General features: G+C 59.7%; 2 protein-coding genes across 2 annotated transcripts; one reads left to right on the forward strand and one right to left on the reverse strand.

The window, feature by feature from the left end:
* Positions 1-612: 612 nt before the first annotated feature.
* ARHGAP4 (Rho GTPase activating protein 4) lies at positions 613-17,286 on the forward strand. Its single transcript, XM_046672628.1, has 22 exons — positions 613-741; positions 4,792-4,999; positions 5,076-5,238; positions 5,476-5,538; positions 5,824-6,012; positions 6,793-6,921; positions 7,003-7,224; positions 11,238-11,339; positions 11,493-11,684; positions 11,777-11,861; positions 12,108-12,135; positions 12,387-12,489; positions 13,138-13,198; positions 13,309-13,386; positions 13,470-13,604; positions 13,705-13,810; positions 13,920-14,153; positions 14,243-14,316; positions 14,406-14,589; positions 14,778-14,870; positions 15,160-15,274; positions 16,664-17,286. The coding sequence occupies exons 1-22, from the start codon at positions 675-677 to the stop codon at positions 16,895-16,897; spliced, it is 2,865 nt and encodes a 954-aa protein (XP_046528584.1). The 5' UTR covers positions 613-674; the 3' UTR covers positions 16,898-17,286.
* Positions 17,287-17,839: 553 nt separating this feature from the next.
* On the reverse strand, positions 17,840-20,238 carry AVPR2 (arginine vasopressin receptor 2). The gene is made up of 4 exons (XM_046672629.1): positions 20,229-20,238; positions 19,696-19,749; positions 18,399-19,283; positions 17,840-18,188 (listed from the first exon to the last, which is right to left on the reverse strand). Exons 2-4 carry the CDS (start codon positions 19,718-19,720, stop codon positions 17,983-17,985), a joined length of 1,116 nt encoding a protein of 371 aa, XP_046528585.1. The 5' UTR covers positions 19,721-19,749; positions 20,229-20,238; the 3' UTR covers positions 17,840-17,982.
* Between the last annotated feature and the right edge of the window lie 1,286 nt (positions 20,239-21,524).

Below are 21,524 nucleotides of genomic sequence, written 5' to 3' on the forward strand. Positions count from 1 at the left end.
TGCTCTCCCTGCCGCCCTCCCCCACCAAGGGAGCCTAGAGGGAACAACCGCTGAGCTTCTGTTCTCTGATGCCCACCTTCCTTCCTACCATCCTGGGAACTTCCCACCCAGTCTCCAAGCCCCTTGTGCTTATCACTCAGGGCTGTGACTTGGGAAGGGTGGGCCCCATCTGATGTCCTGGGAGTCTGGGAGAAGCAGGTGATCCAGAGGAGTCCAGGGTCTGAAGCGGCTATGGTGTCTCTGCCCACTGGCATTGAGAGCCAACAGCCATGCTGTGAAGGGTACGGTCTGGCAGTGGTGAGCAGATAGCCTTCCGGAGGTGGGGGCGGGTTACGGCAGCCAGAGGGTGCCCGCTTGCTGGGCACCGTGGAGCTCTCACACCGGCCCTGGCTGCGTGGCAGCCGAGCTTAGGGCACAAGACAGCCCAGGTGCGCTCCCAGCGCCCGGCGCGAAGGGGCGGCGGGCTGGCCTGCGGCCGCAGCGAAACCACCCCAGGAGCCCCTCAAGGGAAGTACCGAGCCTGGGCCGCCCAGCCCCGGGAGCCCGCTGGGGGCGGGGCGGGGCGGGGCGGGGCTGGCGCAGGGTGCTGGCTGCAGAGCCCCAGGTCCCAGCGCCTGGCCGGCTCGTGGCCGCGTGGGAGCAGCGGGGCTCGACGGCGCGGCCGCCCGGCCGCCATGGCCACGCACGGGAAGCTGCGCCGGGAGCGGGGGCCGCAGGCAGAGTATGAGACGCAAGTCAAAGGTGAGCGGGCACTGGGCGCTTGCCGCCCGGTTCCCTGCGGAGACCCCGAGGGTTGTGGGAGAGCCCGAAAAGTCCCGCCGCTGGCCCAGGGCCCGCTGCCCTTCCCCAGCGACCTCTGGAGGGAGTTGGGGAAGGGAGCCAGAGCCCCCTGCCCACCCCCCCCCCCCCCCCTGGCCTTAACCATCCGCTGTTCCCCCTTCCTCCCTCCCTCCGTCCCTTCCTGTCTTCCTTTGGTCGCTCTGCCCTTCTTGGTTCTCCCTACACCTCACCCAGGGAGCCTGAGGAGGGAAAGGGGGCACCGGGTGAACTAAGGTGCCCCCCAGAAGTGGCATTCTAGGCAGAGTGAAATCGAACACCTTGACTTTGCTGAGGTGGTCAGGTAGGGGAGTCCGAGTGCCTAAGTGGATGGATTAGTGGTGGCTTTGCCCTAAAACCACTCCAGTCTCTGTAGCTCAGTCCCTTTGCCCTCCCTTGGGCACTGAGGTGGCTCAGAGCTGAGGGCCGCTGTCTCTGCGTCAAGCTGGTGCAGTGAGTCTTGGGCTGAGAGATTCAACAGGGCCAGCTTTGCAGTCTTCTGAGAGTAGACCTCTTTGGATTCTGGTAAACACTGTGCAAATTACATGCAAATCAGCTTTGCAAATTCTTAGTCATGGCTTCTGATGGTCTTATTCAGGGTGTGGTAGCTCTTGCAGAGGAAAGAAGGCAGCATCCAAGCACCAGCAGTTTGGGGCCATAAGGTTTCCTGGTACCTTCAGATGTGTGACCTCATAGATCACTCTCAATTGCTTTGTCTTACCTATGAAGGAAACTTAAGCTCAGAGCGGAGCAGTAAATTTGCTCATGGTCACACAGCACTACAGCTCCTAGAAGGTAGAATGAAATGACCCTTGAAGTTCCTTTCAACCCAGAGATGCAGGTTCCAACGTAAATATCCAATGCAAGCAATTTACACCAAAGTATGCACGAGTCCTCCAGGGCTGGGAGAGGTGGCCTGCTACCCAGAGCCAGCTTAGGTGACTGTATGCAGGGTGAGCCAGTTCTTCAAACCTTACCTTCGTCGTTTCTCTGATGGCGATAAGGATCCCCATCCTGTATCCCCAAAATGTCATGAGGCTGAAAGACTTTGGAAACTCTTCAGTCAGCAAATACGGGTCAGTTAATTCACACTGGAGAATTGGGGTTTTGAGCAAGTCTGTCTTTAAGACAGTCCTTGCCTGCTCTGGGTCTCCAGCCATTTTAACTTCTGTTCCCCATCCCTTTGCCCCCAAAAAAGAAACTTCCTACCATGCTAGAAAAACAGGATCACTGTCTTGACACCCTAAATTCTGAAAGGTCAGCACAGTCGCGGTTTGGGAGGCCATCTTCTCTTCTGCTCTGCTTGTCAGCAGAAGTGAGACCATATGCCTTGCTCGCAGGAAGTGTTGGTGGGGCCCGAGTCCCTTCCTTTTGACAGATGTTTGTATGCATCTCTTCTGTCCGAGGCCCTGGGCATTCAGTGCTGAGCAAAAGAGAACCAGTCCCTGCCCGCCTACGGCTCCCAGGTCTAGTGGAGGAGACAGAGAGTAAACAACCCATCATGCAGTTCATTTCAATGGTGATGATGACTGCTATAAAGGGAAAGCACGGATGTCAAGAAAAGGGGTGGGAAGAGGGCCAGACCTAGTTTGGGAGGTGGTCAGGGAAGGGTTCCCTGATGATTGCTTCTGAGCTGAGACCTGAGAGCCAGACAGTGACACAGCCTAGAGGCGGGGGGCTGGGCACCAGCTCACTGTGCCCAGATGGTGCTCATTCACAAGTCTCCTACTTGACACCAGCCAGTGCACGTGTCTGCATCCTGACTGAGGTGTGGCTGCACTGAAGAAGAAATGGAACAGTTTGGCGTGCTGGTCCACTCATCACTGTGCAGTTGTGATAGCTCCCCAGGGAACTATTGCTCCGAGAGGGCTGGGCAGATGCCAGAGAAGGTGAGGTGAACTGGGATAGCAGACCTTTCTAGGAATGAAATGAAATTTAGTTTTATCCAAAAAATGTTACTCTGATTCAATGAAGACTCTCTTGATTGCAAGTGGCTTAGAGCACACTCCACCTGGCCTGTGGAGCTGAGTCAGCACTGGAGCCCAGCCTCGGATGGTATAAGGAGACTCCGGGTCTCTCACTTGCCTCTGCCCTGCTCTGCATTGCTTTCGCTGTCAGGAAGCACCCCCCACCCCCAACACACACACACACACACACACACACGGGTTTTCTTTTACTCAGCTTGACCCCTTGATGAAAAGAGAGTGCTCCAGTGAGAGTGAGGACTCTGGCCCCGGGTCCCATCCTGAGCCCTTCCTGGTGGTGGACGGGGTGGAGGGGCCGAGGGATGGGTTATGCTGAGTCAGGGAGAGGGACCCAGGGGCTGTGAATAAGAAGGGGACAGTCTCCAAAGAGAAATCAGAGAAGATGGCGATGCCAGGCAGGCAGAAGCCACAGAGGCCACCACACACCTCACAGCCCCTGGGAATTCAGTAGTGAGACAGAAATCCAAACAGTACCAGTACCGAGCTGTTCACAGTAGAGTCCTTTCAAACAGCCCCCTCGGGTCCTACACTTTCTCCCTTCCTCCCAGGCTGGCTCTCTGGTCTGAGCCCCTGCTGTCTTTTGCCTGGACTGGTGCCATAGCTGCCAACTGGGCTGGGTGCTTTCCCTCTGTCATCTGACCTCCGCCTCGGCTCCCCATGGCAGCCCGAGGGGGCCTTGAGAGCGAAGCCAGGTCACATCACCCCCACTGGCCTCTCAGATTCCCCGGCACAGCTTGCTTCAGCCACACTGGCCCCAGTAGCCTTCACTGTTCCCTCTACCTGAACACTCTCCCCCTACATGTCTCCACGGCCCCTCTGTCATTTCCTTCAGCTCTCTACTCCAAAGTTGCTTGTTCCTGACCGCCCTCCTCTAAAAGAACCTGTCCCCGTCCCCACCTCCTGCTCTGATCTTGCTTTGCTGTGGTCGCCTTATCAGCACCCCTTGTTCCTGGACATTCTAGTATGTGTCTGTTCCCTCATTCCCATCCTAGCTCTGTGGGGGCAGGCACTCGGTCAGCCCTCTTTGCCACTGTATCTGTGTCTAGAATGTGCCTGGTACAGACTCGGTACAGAATCAACATTCTGCTGAATGAAGAAATCAGTTAATGTCCCTCCCTGGGCACGTGGATGGAGATTAGTGAATGGGTGACCCACTTGCCAGAAACCAAGACAGTGCCTTATTGACCTGGGATCCTCAGTGCCCACTTGGGCACCCAGTGAGTGGCAAAAATGTTTGCAGTAGGTTGCTTAAGCTTGTCATTCAGGCAGCTCTCTGCTTTAGGTCTGTGTGAGGAAAGCGGTGTTGTTGCCAAATCGAGCCAGCAATAAGCTGTCAAAAGCCAGCAGTGTGAGGGCTCTGGGTGTGGTTCTCACTGCCAGGAGGTGGGGGTGGAAGTGCCCTGGGGACAGAAAACGGGGAGTCTGCACTGTGGGGCTGCCGTTGCCCCTGGGGCCGAGGGCAGAGTTCCCAGCCCTGAGGCTGCAAGTTCACTGCAGCCAGTGCATTTATGTGTTTGCAGGGTAGGCTGCCCTACCCGGAGTCCTGGGCACCGGAGGGGCAGGAAGTCTCAGGGGAAGCAACTCGGGGGCTTTCCAGGAACCAGGGAGTGATGGGAAGCCCAAGTGAAAGGCGCCTGGCTGGGGACAGGACAGGATGGGGCTGGGGCTGCTCTAGGTTCCCACCATCACAACCGGCTCCAACCCTCCCGCATCTACCCCACTCCCTCTCACCCCTGGGCCTTCGCGTGGCTCTCCCCCCTCCCCGGAACAGCCTTCCCTCCCATTCCTCTTCAATGGGTTGGGCCTTGCCTGTTCCCTTTAGCCTCAGCCCAGCTGGATGGCTGAGCCCGGAACGTCTTCCAGGAAGCCAGCCTCCTTCCTCCTCCTCGGCCCCAGCCCTCACCCCTGGGGTAGACGGGACCGGGGGCTGTGTCTGCCTCTTGCACCCCCGGGCCCCGCCACCGAGGCCTGAGCCACAGTTCCCCTGTAGAGATGCGCTGGCAGCTGAGCGAGCAGCTGCGTTGCCTGGAGCTGCAGGGCGAGCTGCGGCGGGAGCTGCTGCAGGAGCTGGCTGAGTTCATGCGGCGGCGGGCCGATGTGGAGCTCGAGTACTCCCGCGGCCTGGACAAGCTGGCCGAGCGCTTCTCCGGCCGAGGAGGCCGCCTAGGGGGCAGCAGCCGGGAGCACCAAAGCTTCCGGTAGGTACTGGCTGGCAGGATGGCCGTGGCAGGGCCCAAGGCCCTGCTCCTGGTCTGAGTGCCCCTCTGCCCCCAGGAAGGAGCCGTCCCTCCTGTCGCCCTTGCACTGCTGGGCCGTGTTGCTGCAGCAGACACGGCAGCAGAGCCGGGAGAGTGCGGCCCTCAGCGAGGTACTGGCCGGGCCCTTGGCCCAGCGCTTAAGTCACATCGCTGAGGATGTGGGGCGCATAGTCAAGAAGGTAAGGCCCCTGCCCCGGACACAGGAGGTGTGCACGGCCTTGGGATCGAGCAGGGGCAGCCCGTGGGCGTTCAATCCAGAGGCGTCAGGGCTGGGAGGGCATGGGAGGCCAGGCGGGCATCAGGCAGAAGGGAGCTGGGTGGAACCTTGAGTGCTGAGCTAAGGTGTGGCGGCCAGCAGGAGGGCAGCAGGTGCCACACTGGGGCAGTCCTGTGGTCACACTCCCCCTCCTCCCCAGAGTAAGGATTTGGAACAAGAACTGCAGGAGGAGCTCCTGGAGGTGGTGTCAGAGCTTCAGACGGTGAGGACGGGACAGGGCCCACCCTAACTAGAGGGAGGCCATGCCATCACATCTCCCCATGCCAAGCTCGAGGAGTAGGCTTGGGTGTCCAGGAGAGACCTGGGTTTCAAGGACCGCAGCATGGCCCTCTCTCCCTGCTCTGGGCACAGGGGGGTCGGGCTAAGTGCTCATGTGGGATCGCCTAGCTCTCCGGTCCCAGTCCCGGATGGGCCGGGAGGAGGGGGGGGAAGGCTGGCCGTGGCCATGGCCTTCAGCAGGGCTGCCTGGCGTTGGGCCTCCCTGCAGGCCAAGAAGACGTACCAGGTGTACCACACAGAGAGCATGAATGCCGAGGCCAAGCTCCGGGAAGCCGAGCGGCAAGAGGAGAAGCGGGCAGGCCGGAGTGCCACCACGGTCGTCGCCACTACCGCCACCGCCGAAGCAGGGCCCCTCCGCAAGAGCTCCCTCAAGAAGGGAGGGCGGCTGGTGGAGAAGGTGGGCCCGGAGGGCACTGTCTAGCTCCGAAGGTGCTGGCTCCTGGCCTTTGTCCCTGCTGGTCCCCAGTCCTCACTAGCATCTGCTGGGAGGTGGTGCATGGAGGGGGAAGGCAGGGCTAGGGAGGGGAGAGCCGCAGACCTCTGGTGAGGCTGTAAGGGGTGGGCCTGGGCCTGGTCAGCCCTGCTGGCTCTGGAGGGCTCCCCAAGCTGGGGTGGTAGACAGAGGGGACAGGAGAACAGTCACTGGGTCTAGGACAGCCCGATGCAGTCTTCCCCGTGCTCCTAGCTGGTCCCCCCCAGCCCAGCTGAGGCAAAGAGCGCTTTCATGCTCCCAAGCCTGGGGACCCTCCACTCACCCGTCCCTGCCTCACACGGTGCTGTGAGGTTTCAGAGGGGCGAGAAGACATGTAGGATGGGTGATCTGGTGACATGCAGGGAGAAAGAGCATTTGAGGTGGCTCCTGAAGAGAGGATGGGAAGGCTGAGGCTGGCAGAAATGCCAGAACAGAAGTGCCAAGCTGGGCAGAACTGGAGCGGAACAGGAGTTGCTGGCCCTGGACGGGAGAGTTTGTGTGGGGCAGGGCGGGGTTGGGGAGGATGATAGGACTTCTGGGCTGTGTTGTTTGAGGGGCCTGTGGGACATGGGGCGTAGCTGTCCACATGGGGAGGGGAGAGAGTGTGGGAGGGGATGGGAGTGGGAGTTCCATGGTAGGCCACAGTTGGGGGCTTCCTGGCCAGCAGCAGGGATGACCCTGGGGTGCCTGTATGGTCTCGAGCAGCGTCAGGCCAAGTTCTTGGAGCACAAACTGAAGTGCACGAAGGCGCGCAACGAGTACCTGCTCAGCCTGGCCAGTGTCAATGCTGCTGTCAGCAACTACTACCTGCGTGATGTGTTGGACCTCATGGATGTGAGTGCTGGCTGGGCGGGCCGGGGGCTGGTGCCCAGGGCACTGGGACCCACCCGAGCTGTGTCCTTGCTTCCTCCCCAGTGCTGTGACACAGGGTTCCACTTGGCCCTGGGGCAGGTGCTCCGGAGCTACACAGCTGCTGAGAGCCGTACCCAAGCCTCCCAGATGCAGGGCCTGGGCAGCCTGGAAGAGGCAGTGGAGGCCCTAGATCCTCCAGGGGACAAGGCCAAGGTGCTGGAGGTGCATGCGGTCGCCTTCTGTCCCCCGCTGCGTTTTGACTACCAGCCCCATGACGGGGATGAGGTGAGGGTGACTGCCCCGCCGCTTAATGCCCCAGCCGAGGGCTTTGTGTTGTGTGGTGCTCAGTGGAAGGGGAGGTGAGGCGAAGCAATTCCACTTTGCTCTCAGCGGCCTCCAGGCAAATGAGGCTCACTAGAGGTCTCCCACTTGCATTTGAAGCAAGCAAACTTCTGCAGTTCAGGCAGGGAACTCACACCCCTGCCCCCTACAACTACAAACAGCAAAATGATCACCAGTGTGTACAGCTGTCTCCATCAACTCTTCTCGCAATTCTTCTGTATATTTTAGACATTTCACAATACAGACTTGGGGGAAATAAACCTTACAAGCAGTAAAATATAGGCATCTTTTTACTTGCCTCTGAGCTGTTTTTGTCTTTTACCAGTTTGCCCGAATGGGCATTGCGCATGGACTGGGCTGACAGAGCCTTTAGTTCTTTAATGTGTATTTTGACCAAGGTAATAGTTGAAAAAGTCAGCATCCCTCAAGTCTTATGACAGCACCCAGGAGTTTTCTCACTCCCCCTTTCTGTTCGCGATTCCCACTCCCCAGAAACAGCTGCTTTCCAGTTTGCTCCCTGCTGCTTCTGGTGCTTCCATCCAGGTGTGCACAGAACACAGCAGGCTGCGAGCTGCTTTGCAACTTTCCAAAGCCTCCACCGACTTCCTTCCATGGACCATCAGCCCGCCCCCACCTCCCTGTGACAGTGCTCCCTCCGTGCTGTCCGTGCAGTCCCTCCAGTCCCTATTCTCTTCTGCTGGAGCCGAGGGGTCCTGCTCAGCAGCCCTGCCATGCTCTCCTGCGGCACACCCTCTGGGGCCTGGGGCTTGTATCTTCCTCTTTTTTGGAATTCAAGGTTGAAAATCATTTTCCCTTTAGAATGTTAAAGGCGTTGTTACAAGCGAGGCTGTTAGGATAGTCTCTCTGCCCCTGGTTGTGAAATGTTGTGACGACCTGCCCTGCCCTGCCCTGGGGATCCTTTTTTCTTCACGGTGCTGGGCAACCAGTGGGCAGTGTCAGTGTGGAAAGTTGTGTCCTTCGGTTTGGGGCTCATGTTATTAATAATCCTTTAATAATCTTCTCCCCTTAATTTTCTTTTCTCTCATTTTCAAGAATTCTTGTAATTGGACGCCGGACGTCATGGGTGGATTCTCTAACTTCCTTGTCTTTTCTTTTTCCTATTTCCCATATCTATACCTTTTAATTCTGCTTTCTTTAGCGATTTCTCTAATTATCTCTTCCAACCCCTTCTTGAGTTTTTTAAGAAAATTTATTTTTGATTTTTTCTTTTTAAGTTCTGTTTCCCAGCTTCCCAAACTCCTGTTTAAAATAACCCTTTGTTCTTGTTTCATGGATACAGTATCTTCTCAAATCTTTCTGAAATGTTCGTTTTTGTTTTCTTGACATTTGCTTCTGTTCCCTGCATTTTCTCTGTTTGCTTGCAGTTTTAAAAAGCTCGCTTCACTCTGTGTCTTCCAGCTTAGAGCATCCCTCCTGAGGAGGAGGCGCCAAGAGGGAGACAGGATTCCGTGCCCGTGAGCAGAGCTGGTTGGCAGCAGGATTCCTCACAGGGCGTGAGGCAGGGGCTCAGAGCGCTGCTGCCCAGAGACCGAGGCGGGGGGGGGGGGGGGGCGCGTCTTGCTAAGAGGGTGCTGGAAGGGACTGTAGGACTTGGGCTAGGGCTAGGGGCAGTGGGGGAGGGCTTGGCCCTGGTTTGGATGCTGTCAGGAAGCAGGGGTAACTCTGACTGGGTGTCTTAGCAAATATTATCTAGAAGATGGGGGGTGGGCGGGATGAAGGGAGGCTAAAGCTGCCGTCAGTGCATATTAGCCAGGACAGAGGGCAGTTTGGTCTTCTTTGTGGCTTGGATGGAGTTCTTGTCTTCACCCATCATGGTCACAGAGTGGCCTTGTCTGATGTGCTCTGTGACATTCCTCATTTTCAACAGGACAACCCCAAGGCCCAGCTGTGAGCACCTGGCCAGCCCCAGCTGGCGGCTGCTGCTCTGCTCTTTCTCATCAGGAGGGAGTTTTGTCCCCTTCTTCAGCTGTGACTAGTGTCCCTGAGTCCAGAATCCCTCTGACTGATCATTTCCCGAGAGTAAATCTCTAGTTTTCTGCTACTTGTGTGGGTTTGGGGCTGCGGGTCTTCTAATGTCAGTGTTCCCTCGGGCCTGGATAGACTTTCTTATAATTGTGGTAAAAAATACATAAGGTGTACCATTTTAACCATTTTTAAGTGTACAATTCAGTGGCATTAAGTACATTCCCACTGCTGCGCAGCCATCCCCACCATCCATCCCCAGAACTTTCCATCTTCCCAAATGGAAACTGTCCCCAGGAAACACGAACCCCCTGCCCCTCCCCCAGCCCCTGGCACCCCCATCCTCCTTTCTGTCTTTATGAATCTGACTACTCTAGGGACCTCATACAGGTGGAATTATACACTATTCGTTCTCTTGTGTCTGACTTGTTTCATTCAGCATAATGTCCTCAAGGTCCGTCCAGGTTGTAGCACGGATCAGAATGTCCTTCCTTTTAAGACTGAATAACATTCCAATGTGTGGATGGACCACATTTTGTTCATCCGTTCACCTGTCGATGGGCACTTGGATTGCTTCCACCTTTTGGCCACTGTGAATCATACTGCTGTGAACACAAGTGTACAAATATCTATTTGAGACCCTGCTTTCCCTCCTTTTGGGGACAGATCCAGAAGTGGAATTGCTGGATTATAGAAGTCTATGTGTAATTTTTTGAGGAACCGTTGTACTGTTTCCTAGATAGACTTTTAACCAGTCCTGGCTTCCATGCCCCCTGCCCCGGGGAGGCACTCACTGCCTCGGTCTCCTGAGCATTCCCAGGTTCAACTGCGCGCTCTGGCTGGCTTCTGTCTGGGCTCCATTCAGGCAGATACACCAGGCTCCATCTTCCACAGCCCTGTTGACATCTCTCGCGGGTCGTCATCTCCGATCTGCCTGGGGTGTCCCTGTGACTTGCACCTGTGTGCGCCCCTTACGGTGGGACCTACAGGGAGCCTTTAGTCAGCTGTGGATAGATGAAGTCCTCACTCTCACTTTTAACTTGATGTCCGAGTTCCCTGGATGTTTACATGTTCCAAAGTGAGGAATTCCTCACTTCCCAAAGCCACTCTCATTACGCCACTAGGAACCTACTTGCGCTTGATTCGAGTGAACGGTTTCTCTGCCCTCTCCTCTCCACAGGGGAGGTCTGGCTGGGCCCTTCCTCTTCTGTCTCAGACCCAGCCCTTCTGACCATTCGTTTTTTGATAATAAACTGCTTTATTGAGGTATGATTCACATGCAATACAATCCACTCATTCAAAGTGTACAAGTCGGTGGTTTTTAGTATATTCACAGAGTTGTGTGACCCCCACCACCATCTCATTCCAGAACAGCCAAAAAGAAACCCCGGACCCATTAAGCTGTCACTTTCCCCTCCCCAGCCCCTGGCACCCACTGTCCTACTTTCTGTCACTATGGATTTGCCTCTTCTGGACCATTGATGTAAATGGAATCGTACGACAGTGGCCTTTTGTGTCTGGCTCCTTTCACTGAGCAGCACGTCTTCATGATTCACCCGCACAGCAGCAGGGAGCCGCTGGGACCTCCTGCCTTCTGTGGCCAACTGACATTCCACCATACGGACGCACCCCATTTGCTTGTCCACTCATCTGTGGACGGACACCTGGGTTGCTTCTAGCACTGGGCGACCATGCCTAGTGCTGCTGTGAGCGTCCGTGCCCAGGGCCCAGTGGGCATGATGTGCTCCTTTTCCTTGCAGAGGCGCCCTCACCCTTCTTCAGAGCCGGGAGTGTTAGGCGTCAGGCCTGGTGGTCCTATACGGCAGCCACTGAGGCAGTGGAAATGTGCCTGGCTCCCTCATGCCCCGGAGACCTCGCAGAGACCTTGGTGCCCACTGCCCAGGCCCTCTCCTATGTCTGAACTCAATGTCCCCAGGCTCGGCCCTCAGCCCCTTGGATACTTCCCTCCACAGGTGGCTGAGATCCAGGTTGAGATGGAGCTTCGGGATGAGATTCTGCCCAGAGCCCAGAATATCCAGAGCCGCCTGGACCGACAGACCATCGAGACAGAGGAGGTATGAGTGGCCCAGGAGATGTGCATGGGGACAGGGACCTGGAGACGTGGAGCCAGGTGCCCATGGTCTCCCATCCCCCTTCCTTCTGACTTGGACTTCCTGTCCCTCTCCTGTCCACCACTTCTTCCTGCCCTGCTGCTGTCCTCTCCCCAGGTGAACAAGACGCTGAAGGCCACACTGCAGGCCCTGCTGGAGGTGGTGGCGTCGGAAGATGGGGATGTGCTTGACTCCTTCCAGGCCAGCCCCTCCACTGAGTCCCTCAAGTCCACCAGCTCAGATCCGGGTGCTCGGCAGGCCAGCCGGAGGCGGGGCCAGCAGCAGGAGACTGAGACCTTCTACATCACGGTGGGGAGAGCTAGCCTGGGGAGGCAGGGCCGGGTCGCAGGGAGGGCCCAGAGCTGGGACTAAAACTTCGGGCTCTTCTTGGGGTTTCCCAGAAGCTGCAGGAGTACCTGAGTGGACGGAGCATCCTTGCCAAGCTGCAGGCCAAGCATGAGAAACTGCAAGAGGCCATTCAGCGAGGTGGGTCCCGCTCCTGGCCCCCTCGGCCCCTTCCTCCCCACCCCCAGGGCCAGGAGCGTCACCTACTCTCAGCTCTCCTCCCTGGGAACCCTAGTCTGCCCAGAGAAGTCGAGTGGCATGCAGGAAATGACCCAGCAAGGGTCCTGGCCCCCATCCCACCCTTGGCCTTCAGGCCGAGCCTTTCTCTCTGCGGTGCACTGAGGACCTTCTGGCCCGAGAGGCACACCAATGTTTTCTCCTCCCCAGGTGACAAGGGAGAGCGAGAGGTGTCTTGGTGAGTCTTTCATAAGGGCCGGGTTGTTCCCAGGTGCCGGGCTTCTGCAGGGGCCAAGCTGTGATGTCCCCACCTTCCCTCTCGTTGGGGCCCAGCTCCGCTACTCATTCTTCTGTGGCCTCAATTTCCCACTTTGCCCAGTGGGTTCTGGAATAACTCTCGAGCTCCAGGGCCCTGTTTGGCTGGGCTGGGGGTGGGGCATCCTATTCTCTATGCCCACTCCCCTCAGAGCCAGCTCCTGTTTACCACAGGACCCAGTACACACAGAGAAGATTCCAGAAGAGCCGCCTCCCCCGCCCCACCTCCCAGTACAACCAGAAACTCTTCGGGGGAGACATGGAGAAGTTTATTCAGGTACTCACTTTGCCTCACACTCCAGCTGAGGGCAGGCCCTCCCCCTATATTCTGGTCTCTCGCCAGCCCAGCTGCCTGTGACTCCAGTGTTCCCCGTTGCCAACCACTGGTTTAACTGTCCCTTCCTGGGTGGGCCTTTGCCAGGCCTCCACTCATGGAAGGGAGTGTCCTTAGCTAGTACCAGACATCTACAGAAAGCCTCTGGTGGCAGCATTTTTCAGGGTGAGAAATGAGCTTCTGGCCAGCATGGTACTGGGAGTCCTAGAGAGTGAAATAAGGGAAAGAAGAAAGATCAGAAAAGAAGAAATACCACTATTATTTGCAATGATGTGATTATATACGTAAACATTCAAACGAATCAACAGTCTATTTAAATGAACTTGCAGTGTGACTTGATTCGAGGTCAGCCTACAGAGTTCGATTGCGTTTTCACATGCCAGCAATAAACGGTCAGCAAATAACATGTCAGGGTCTCCCTAAACCTGCACCAGGGATACCAGACCCCCGGGGGGAGCTGAGGAGCCATGGGCTGGTGGCCTCCTTGGTTGCCCACAATCGTCATGCCTTGTTAAGAGAAAGTAAAAGCGAGCGAATGTTGAGGTGGGACGTGACATGTCCACAGTGGAGTGAACACCTTTCTGTCCCCAGAGCTCTGGCCAACCCGTGCCCCTGGTGGTGGAGAGCTGTGTTCGCTTCATTAATCTCAATGGTAAGCAAGACCCCGGCCCTCCTGCCTCTGGCCTGGCACCCAGCACCCGGCAGCGGTCCCAGAGGGGATGGGGAGGGGACTCCGCCCACTGGCTCTTCGTCCTCTCTCAGGCCTGCAGCACGAGGGCATCTTCCGGGTGTCTGGTGCCCAGCCCCGGGTCTCGGAAATCCGCGACGCTTTCGAGAGAGGTGGGACTGGCCGGGCCGGGCGGGGGTGGAGGGCTCCCTAGAGCCCATGTGATCAAACTTCTCGCCCTGCGTGTCGCCCTCAGGGGAGGACCCACTAGTGGAAGGCTGCACAGCCCACGACCTGGACTCGGTGGCAGGGGTGCTGAAGCTCTACTTCCGGAGCCTGGATCCCCCGCTCTTCCCCCCGGACCTGTTTGGAGAGCTGCTGGCTTCTGCGGGTGAGGCCAGGGCCTGAGGCCAGCTGGGTGGGAGGGGCTGCTTCACTGTGACCTCGGCCACACTCACCCACTTCTCTCCGGGGCGGCTGCCTTGGCATAGAGCTGGAGGCCGTGGCGGAGCGAGTGGAGCACGTGAGCCGCCTCCTGGCCCGGCTGCCTGGATCGGTGCTGGTGGTCCTGCGCTACCTCTTCACCTTTCTCAACCAGTGAGTGCTTCTTGGGGGGCGAGGTGGCCAAGGGGTAGCCCCACCCAGCTGACAATGGGGGTGCAGAGGACACTAGAGCTCCCTGCCTGTGACCTGTGTGTGCTTCCAGCCTGGCCCAGTACAGCGATGAGAACATGATGGACCCCTACAACCTGGCCGTGTGCTTTGGGCCGACGCTGCTACCCGTGCCTGCTGGGCAGGACCCAGTAGCCTTGCAGGGTCGGGTGAACCAGCTGGTGCAGACGCTCATCGTGCAGCCTGCGCGGGTTTTCCCGCCCCTGAGTCTGCTGCCAGGGCCTGTCTACGAGAAGTGCATGGCCCCGCCTTCTGCCAGCTGCCTGGGGTACACTCTTTGTGCTGCCTGGGGTGGAGGGTCCAGCGGAGGGGAGCCCCCTCATCTGTTCATCTGTCTCACTCTGCTCTGAACCTTAGGGACACCCAGCTGGAGGGCCTGGCAGGGGAGAACGAGCCAGAGATGGAAGCTGGGACCCCAGCCCAGGAGGATGGTGAGGGCGGCAGAGAGGAGGGCCCCGCCCTGTCCCTGCCCCTGGGTGCCCACTCCACCCCCCCTACTCGGACCTTCTCTTCTCCCTAGACCTGGAAGGGGTTGTGGAGGCCGTGGCCTGCTTTGCCTACACTGGCCGCACAGCCCAGGAGCTGACCTTCCAGCGTGGAGATGTGCTGCGGCTGCACGAGCGGGCCTCGGGGGACTGGTGGCGGGGCGAGCACGCCGGTGCCCGGGGACTCATCCCACACAAATATATCACGCTGCCCGCGGGGTGAGCGAGCGGCACAACCCCTCCAACCCCCAACCCTGCTTCCCTTTCACCTGGGTTTCTGGCCCTTCCCCCGCCCGAGTCCCGGCTTCCATAAGCCTTTCCGACCACTTGTGGCCGACACTGAGCCCGCTGGCCCCAGAGCCTGTGCCAGAAAGAGCACTCTAGACAGGCTATCTTTCTAACCCCAGAGCAGAGAAGCCTACGGCGGGCCAGGGGCTGCAGGCTTCAGGGGAGCCAGTGAGCAGTCCAGAAGGCCTCCTGGCTGCGGAGTTCATCCATCGGTGAGCAAGGGGAAAGCGGCCCTCGGGAAGACCTCTTCTGGTGGCCCCAATTGCCCACCCTGGCCAGGCCGGAGGAGGCTGGGGTCAGGCTTTCCCAGCTGGAGAGGGGCCCAGTGGGGAGAGAGTTGTCCAGGTGAGGGACACCAAAGGAGGACAGAATGGACCCACTGGACCAGCTTCCCTGTTCCTTTTCCCTTGGCCACGCCCTGGGTTTGGGAGGAGCCACTGCCAGGTTAGCACAGGAGCTTCCCAAGGAGCCCCCTCCAGGCTCACTGTCTGTACCCTGCAGGCCAGAGCCGTGCACCCTACCCCAGGCCCCTCTGGGCATACCCGGGGACCCCTCTGGGCACAGACGGCACTACTTGGTCCCAGCCTCCCCAGAGCGACACGTGGAGGTGGATAAGGTGAGGCGGGGGGGCACCTCTTCTGGGAACTCTCTGCCTCCCCTCATGAACCAAACTCTTCCCTCCCAAGGTTGGAGCCAGCCCAGGGTTGCGGGGGGGGGGGGAGGCCTGCAAGGGTGTGAGTGCCGGGGGGAAGGACGGGCCCAGAGGCTGGGTCAAGGGGGACGTGGGGGCTCACGCATTTGGGTTTCATGTCTGATTCTTGAGCGGGAAGTTTCGAGTGGTGTGGGTGAGGGGTTCCCGGACAGACTTCAGGGCTGGTGTCTAGAGCCAGGCTAGGTGACGTGGCAGGCACTTGGCGGGCCAGGGAGGATGAAAGGGACAGATGGAAGAGAGACTGGAGGGGGTGGCTGACTGGGGAGCCAGATGGGGCAGTGGTTCTCGCAGAGGGAGAGAGTGGGTACTGGACGCAGCCCCTGCGAGGGGTGCAGCCTAGGGAGCCCCGGCTCCCTGCTCTGTCCGATGGGCCCAGCGCACCCACCTGCCAGCCCCCAGTGAGCACCACTGGGCTGATGAAAGCCCTGGGAACAGTCTGAGCTTGAGGAGAGACGGGGAGGGAGCACGCAGTGTGCCGGGTGTGCCCCAAAGGCCAGGCTTAGGAGCCCGGGGACAGGGGGGTGAGCTGGGCCACACAGACTTGACGGCCAGAGGAGCAGGAGCCAGGCGGTGGGGGCGGGGCAGGGCAGCCGGGAGACCCCAGGGGAGGCAGGCAGCAGGTGGGGCTGGGTGGGGGGTAGGTGCACTCTGACCTGGGAGTCCCCAGCACGCTGGTGGTCCCCAAGGCCCCCAAGGTAGGGGGTTGGGGTGTGGAGTGGTTATGATCTCAGCCAGAGAGAGAGAGGGCGTGACAAGAGGGGAGGCCCGTGGCCCAGCCAGAGGGGCCCCGACTTTAGGGCTGGGCTAAGGATTGCTGTCTCCAGAGGAGGCTGTGACAGCCACACCAAAAGTGGCAGGAGGAGGAGCCAGCCCCGTGGTGTAGTGATTAACTTTGTGCACTACGCTTCGGCAGCCCAGGGTTCGCCGGTTCACATCCCTGGGGCGGACCTACTCACCACCCATCAAACCATGCTGTGGCAGCGTCCCATATACAAAATAGGGGAAGACTGGCACAGATGTTAGCTCAGCGACTGTCTTGCTCACCTGAAAAAAAGTGGCAGGAGGGAAATTGGGCAAAGGAGGAGGGACAGCAGTTGTGGGGGCCATGGAGAGGGGGTGGCCAAGGATTGTTTTTGGAGTGGGGAGAGTTCTGGTGGAGGCTTGAGCATCAGAGGGTGGGAGAGCCTCACTCCTGGGTCAGTTGGCAACACACTGACCTGGGGGTGGTGGGAGTGGATGGACAGGTGGGGGACATTCTCGCCAGATGCCCTCCCTTTCTCTCCTCTCTGCCAGGCCGTGGCACAGACCATGGACTCCGTGTTTAAGGAGCTCTTGGGAAAGACCTCTGTCCGTCAGGGCCTCGGGACAGGGTCCACCAACTCCCCCAGCCCCGGGCCCCGTAGCCCGAAGCCTCCAGCCTCCAGCCGCCTCGGCAAGAACAAAGGCTTCTCCCGTGGCCCTGGGGCCCCCGCCTCACCCTCTGCATCCCATCCCCAGGGCCTGGACTCACCCCTCAAGCCGCACTGAGGTGCTGCTGGCTCCTTCACAGGCCCTGCCCCACCCTAGGCGGCCACGGGTGAGACCGGCCGCCCTCCCCAGGCCCTTTGCTTCTCCCTGGCCCTGTCCAGCAAGTGCTAAACACCTGCTCTTGACTCTTTGCAGAGAGGACCATGTGGCTGTCCAAACATGCCCCGGCCTGCCCCCAGCCCTGGCTTAGGCCCCTTGGGGAGGCAGCTGAGGAAGGAGGCTGGGGATAAGCCCCTCCCTGGCTTTGCTGTGAGGGCTCTTCAGTGGCTGTTGGGTGGCAGGTGCCCTTGCACAGATAAGCAGGCCCACCAGTGCCCAGGCCTGTCTCTGCCTCAGCTGAGGGTTCGAGCATGGTGGGGTTGGCAGGTGTTGGCAGCCATTCATAAAGACCTGTGCATTGACTTCCCTGTGTGAGCCAGTTCTCTGTATTAGGGGGCTGGGCAGGTGGGTACAGGGCCAGCCCCATAGCGCCCCAACTGCTCCAGGACAGATGCCAGGGCAATCAGCAAGAGGCAGCAAGTTGGGCTACTGGAACACCTTCCACCAGGGGTCCCTTGGCACAGAGCTCTCCACGACAGGGCTGTGTGGGTTGCGGACTTGCATCTTTGAAGGCTCAGTCGCCTGCCTCACGGGTTCCAGAGCTGTGCATGTGTCTGTGGGTGTGGGGGTGTGTGTGTGGGGTGGGGGGTCTGAGAGTGTCTTTCCACTGTTACCCTGATCCAAGGAGACTCTCGGATGGAAAATGAGCTGCAACTTTTATCAGGGAGAGAGTGAGAAGGGAGGGCAGAGGGGGACTAGAGGCAGAGAAAGGAAGGTCCCCTGGCCCCGCCCCTTTCCTTCCTCCTGGCGCCCCCCACCCCCACCCTGGACCTCTTGGGCAGGCACTGGCTGGGGTGGAAGCTACGTGCCACCCTCAGACTCTGCAGCCCCTCCCCACACCTGGCACCAAGGAGCTGACCTCTGGGGCCCCTCACAATCCCGGAGCCAATTCCCAATCGGCCCCCCTCCCAGTAGCCCCTAGGGCCAGCCTCAGGCAGGCAGCTGAACTTGGTAGAGCCTCTGGAAGGAAGGCGCCCCCTGGCTTCTCAGGAGGAAGTGTCCTTGGCCAGGAAGGAGCTGGCAGTGGCACAGGACTCATCTTGGGGCCCTGGGCTGGGTGGGGCACGCCTCCGGGCCCAGCAGAGCAGGCTGCGCAGCTCTGAGGAGACGCTGCTACTGAAGGAGGCGTAGATCCAGGGGTTGGTGCAGCTGTTGAGGCTGGCTAGCAACATGAGCAGCACGAAAGGGGGCCCTGTGGGAGTGGAGGAGTCCGGGCTGGGGCTGAGGGTGCCTGGGCAGGGGCGCGACTCCCCACCCCTCTGTGCCTGCTAGGGGCTAGCATGCATGTGCTCCTGAGCCCACAGCTAGATGTGTGTGTGTAGGGGGGAGTAGAGGTGTGTGTGCAACCAAGACCCGTGCCCCACCCCCCGCCTACCGTGCCCCTAGCCACAGCCACACCCACCTTCCCGAGGTGCCTCTGGGTCCCACGCTGCCCACAGCTGCACGAGGAAGAAGGGCGCCCAGCACAGCACATAGACAATCACAATCACCAGCGTCATCCTCACGGTCTTGGCCATGGCTGCTGACACCCGGGCTCCCTCTCTGGGACTGCCTCTCCGGTGCCTTCCGCGGTGCCCCCCAGCCCTCTCTGCCGGCCCTGGCACCAGGCTTGCATGAATCTCCCGGAAGATGAGCACCTGGCAGGCGGTGATGCCCAGGGCTGGTGCCACAAACACCATTAGGGCGATCCAAGTGACATAGGCACGGAGGCCCCAGGGCTCGGCAAAGTGGGCCCAACAGTCGAAGACCCCGCTGCCATCTCCCACGTCACGCTGGGCGAAGATGAAGAGCTGGGGCAGGCTGAGAAGAAGCGAGAAGGCCCAGGCCACCAGTACAGGCCGGTTCCAGCGAGCTCCACCTCCGTGGCGGTATGCCAGCATGGGGTGGCAGATGGCGCGGTGACGGTCCAGCGTCATGGCCAGGATCATGTAGGAGGAGGCATACATGCCCACCATCTGCAGGTACTTGACTGCCCGGCACAGGGCATCAGGCCCACGGAAGCGATCGGTGGCATCCCAGGCCAGCTGGGGCAGCACTTGGAACAGAGCCACGGCCAGGTCAGCCAAGCATAAGTGGACGATGAAGACGTGCATGGGTGCCCAGTGGCCCCGCCGGCCCCGCCGCACTAGAGCTCCCAGCACCAAGCCATTGCTCAGGGCCACAGCCACAAAGACCGTGGAGAGCAGGGCCAGCTCTGCCTGGGCTAGCAGCGGATCCCGGGTGTCCAGTGCCTCCTCCTCGCTGCTGTTGCCAGGTGGGGTGGGTCGAGAGGGGGGCTGGAGCACAGCTGGGCAGGGGTGGAGGGAGAGGGCCAAATTAGGGAGTGTGCTCTACAGGGACCCCGGGCCCAAGGAGGTTCCAACTGGACAGGCAGAGCTGGTGGCCTGGGCAGCCCGTCAACCTGGGCCTCCTGCTTCCCTCCCACCTCCCACTTCCTGGCTCTCATTCTTCCAGCAGAGCACACACCATCCCCCCCGCCTCATGTGGTGGGGCGGTAAGGGTAGCCCCAGCCCCCATTGAGTATGTAGGGCTATGCTCTCTCTTCCCGCCAATGGCAGCCTGGAGAGGAGGATTTAGGAGGTCTGTGCAAGAGGGGCTTCTTGGCTTCGTCCAACCCCACTCAGTCCACCCAGCTCATCCCGGTGGGGGGATGGGTGGAGGATGTGTAGGGGCCTGGTAGCTGGAAGCTGGAAGCTCACCGGAGGTGGTGCGTGTTCTGAGCATGATGGGGCCGGGGCAGGTGTCCTGAGTGCCTGGAGGAGACAGGGTGGTGAGGTCAGCTTCCTGTTCAAGGGGCTGGCCTGGCTGCCCAGAGTCTCTGGATAGGGGTCCTTAGAGAGGTGCTAGGGTGGCCAGGTCCCTGTCTGTGTACGTGGTGGGCTGAGGGTCCAGCCTGTACATGCAACTGCATGTGTGCATGCGTGCCAGTGATCGGGCACTGAGGGTGCACCTTTAGCTCCATCAAGGTTAGTGCGGTCTGGCCCCACTGAACCAGACATGGACCTTTGGGCACTGCTACGCTCCTTCCCAGGACTGGGCAGGGGAAAACAGAGAGAGGGACAGTCAGACAGATGGATGAACCAAGCCTAGGACCCACCTAGGCAGCCCACGAGGGCTGAGGCAAACATATGACCCCCCTGCCCTGACAGAGGTCAAGAGAAGTGGCCATAGGAGGGCTGGGGACCAGGCGGGAGGGGCCAGCGTGCCCCCGCAGCCCCTCACAGCACCTTACCTGGCCAGGCTCCCGGGATCCTGGGCGGGCAGCTGTGTGAGAAGGTGGCCCAGGAGCTCAGATCTGCTCTCCACCGCCCGCCCCGCCCCAACCCAGCCTCTGGGAGGGACCTACCCAGGAGGGGACTTCCTCCCCCACCCCTCCCCCCACGCCTCCCAGGGCCTCCTGCTTGGGGCACCGGAAAATAAGCTCCTGGCCTCCTCTGCTTCCTTACCTGGCCGCGGCCCCCCCAGGTCAGTCCCCAGGACTCCTTTCCCCCCACTCTTGAGCACCTTGAGCCCTCCTCGGCTGGCGCAGCTGTGCCCACCACACCGGCTATCCTTCCCCCACTCCCCGCAGAAGGCCCACCTTGCTAGAAGGTCGGCTCTGGCCGGGCTCTGGGAGACCACTTAGTTCAAGCGTCCGTTTTATTAATGAGGAAGCTGAGGCCAGAGAGGAGTGGGACTGCCTCAGGATCACACAGCTTTTTCGTGGCAAAGCTTGACTTCTCTTTCCCAAGTCGGGCTCCTTCTGTCCCTCTTTGGGCCTAGGCGAGGGAAGCAGGGAGAGCTCACAGAGTCCCCACCGCAGAGAGGGATGGCCTCTCCCAGGCCTATGAAGGCCCCTCCCCCTCCTCAATTTGGGCCTCATGGAGATGAGGGACAGAAGGGAGGGGGTGGGGCGGGGCCAAGCCAGGCTTAAGGTGTCCTGTGAGATGCAGCTTCCTCCCTAAGGCCCTGTGGGAGCCAGGGAGATGACGACCCTCTTCCTCTTCCCCCACCTGCAGCTACCTGTCCTAGGAGGAGGGGGCATGTGGGCTGGCAGAGATGGCACATTCCAGCTCTCGCGCTCTCTCTCTCTCTTATACACACACACACAGACACCTTCATTTACGTGAAACAGCCACATGCCCACAAAGGCGCACACACTCGACACAGACAGATACACACTCACATCCTGAACACTGTGTGGAGGCCCTGAGAGAGGAGCTCCCTGGCTGGGCTGCAGGGCCGAATCCTCTCTCCTCTTCCCTCTCAGGCTCCAGGACCCCTCCTCCCTCGAGCCCATCCTTCCTCCCATCCCTGAGCCCTTTCTCCACCTCTTCCCATCTCTGCCACAGGGGCTGGCCTGGCCCAGCCCAAGGCAGAAGCCTGCACACTGCCTGGGGCCAGGCTCTAGGCCAGGATTGGCCTTTTTCTTCTGTTTTTCTGTCTTCTGTGGTGACCTGCACTGACCAGGCCCAAGTACAGCCAAGGCCAAGGCCTCGGCCTCCTCTTTCTGGCCGGAGAACCTGGTGGCGCCTCAGCCCCTCTCAGC

This window comes from Equus quagga, chromosome 10 (assembly GCF_021613505.1).
Source record: "Equus quagga isolate Etosha38 chromosome 10, UCLA_HA_Equagga_1.0, whole genome shotgun sequence".
In the NCBI taxonomy this organism is placed as follows: domain Eukaryota; kingdom Metazoa; phylum Chordata; class Mammalia; order Perissodactyla; family Equidae; genus Equus; species Equus quagga.

Excerpts from the sequence above, each read along its gene's own strand:
- ARHGAP4 (XM_046672628.1), top strand. The coding sequence starts at position 675 with ATGGCCACGCACGGGAAGCTGCGCCGGGAGCGGGGGCCGCAGGCAGAG. Across the intron at positions 6,922-7,002 it reads ATGTGTTGGACCTCATGGAT|TGCTGTGACACAGGGTTCCA; the intron begins GTGAGTGCTGGC and ends CTTCCTCCCCAG. Across the intron at positions 13,605-13,704 it reads AGAGCTGCTGGCTTCTGCGG|AGCTGGAGGCCGTGGCGGAG; the intron begins GTGAGGCCAGGG and ends GCCTTGGCATAG.
- AVPR2 (XM_046672629.1), bottom strand. The coding sequence starts at position 19,720 with ATGCTCAGAACACGCACCACCTCCG. Across the intron at positions 19,284-19,695 it reads CAGAACACGCACCACCTCCG|CTGTGCTCCAGCCCCCCTCT; the intron begins GTGAGCTTCCAG and ends ACCCCTGCCCAG. Across the intron at positions 18,189-18,398 it reads CCCAGAGGCACCTCGGGAAG|GGCCCCCTTTCGTGCTGCTC; the intron begins GTGGGTGTGGCT and ends CCACTCCCACAG.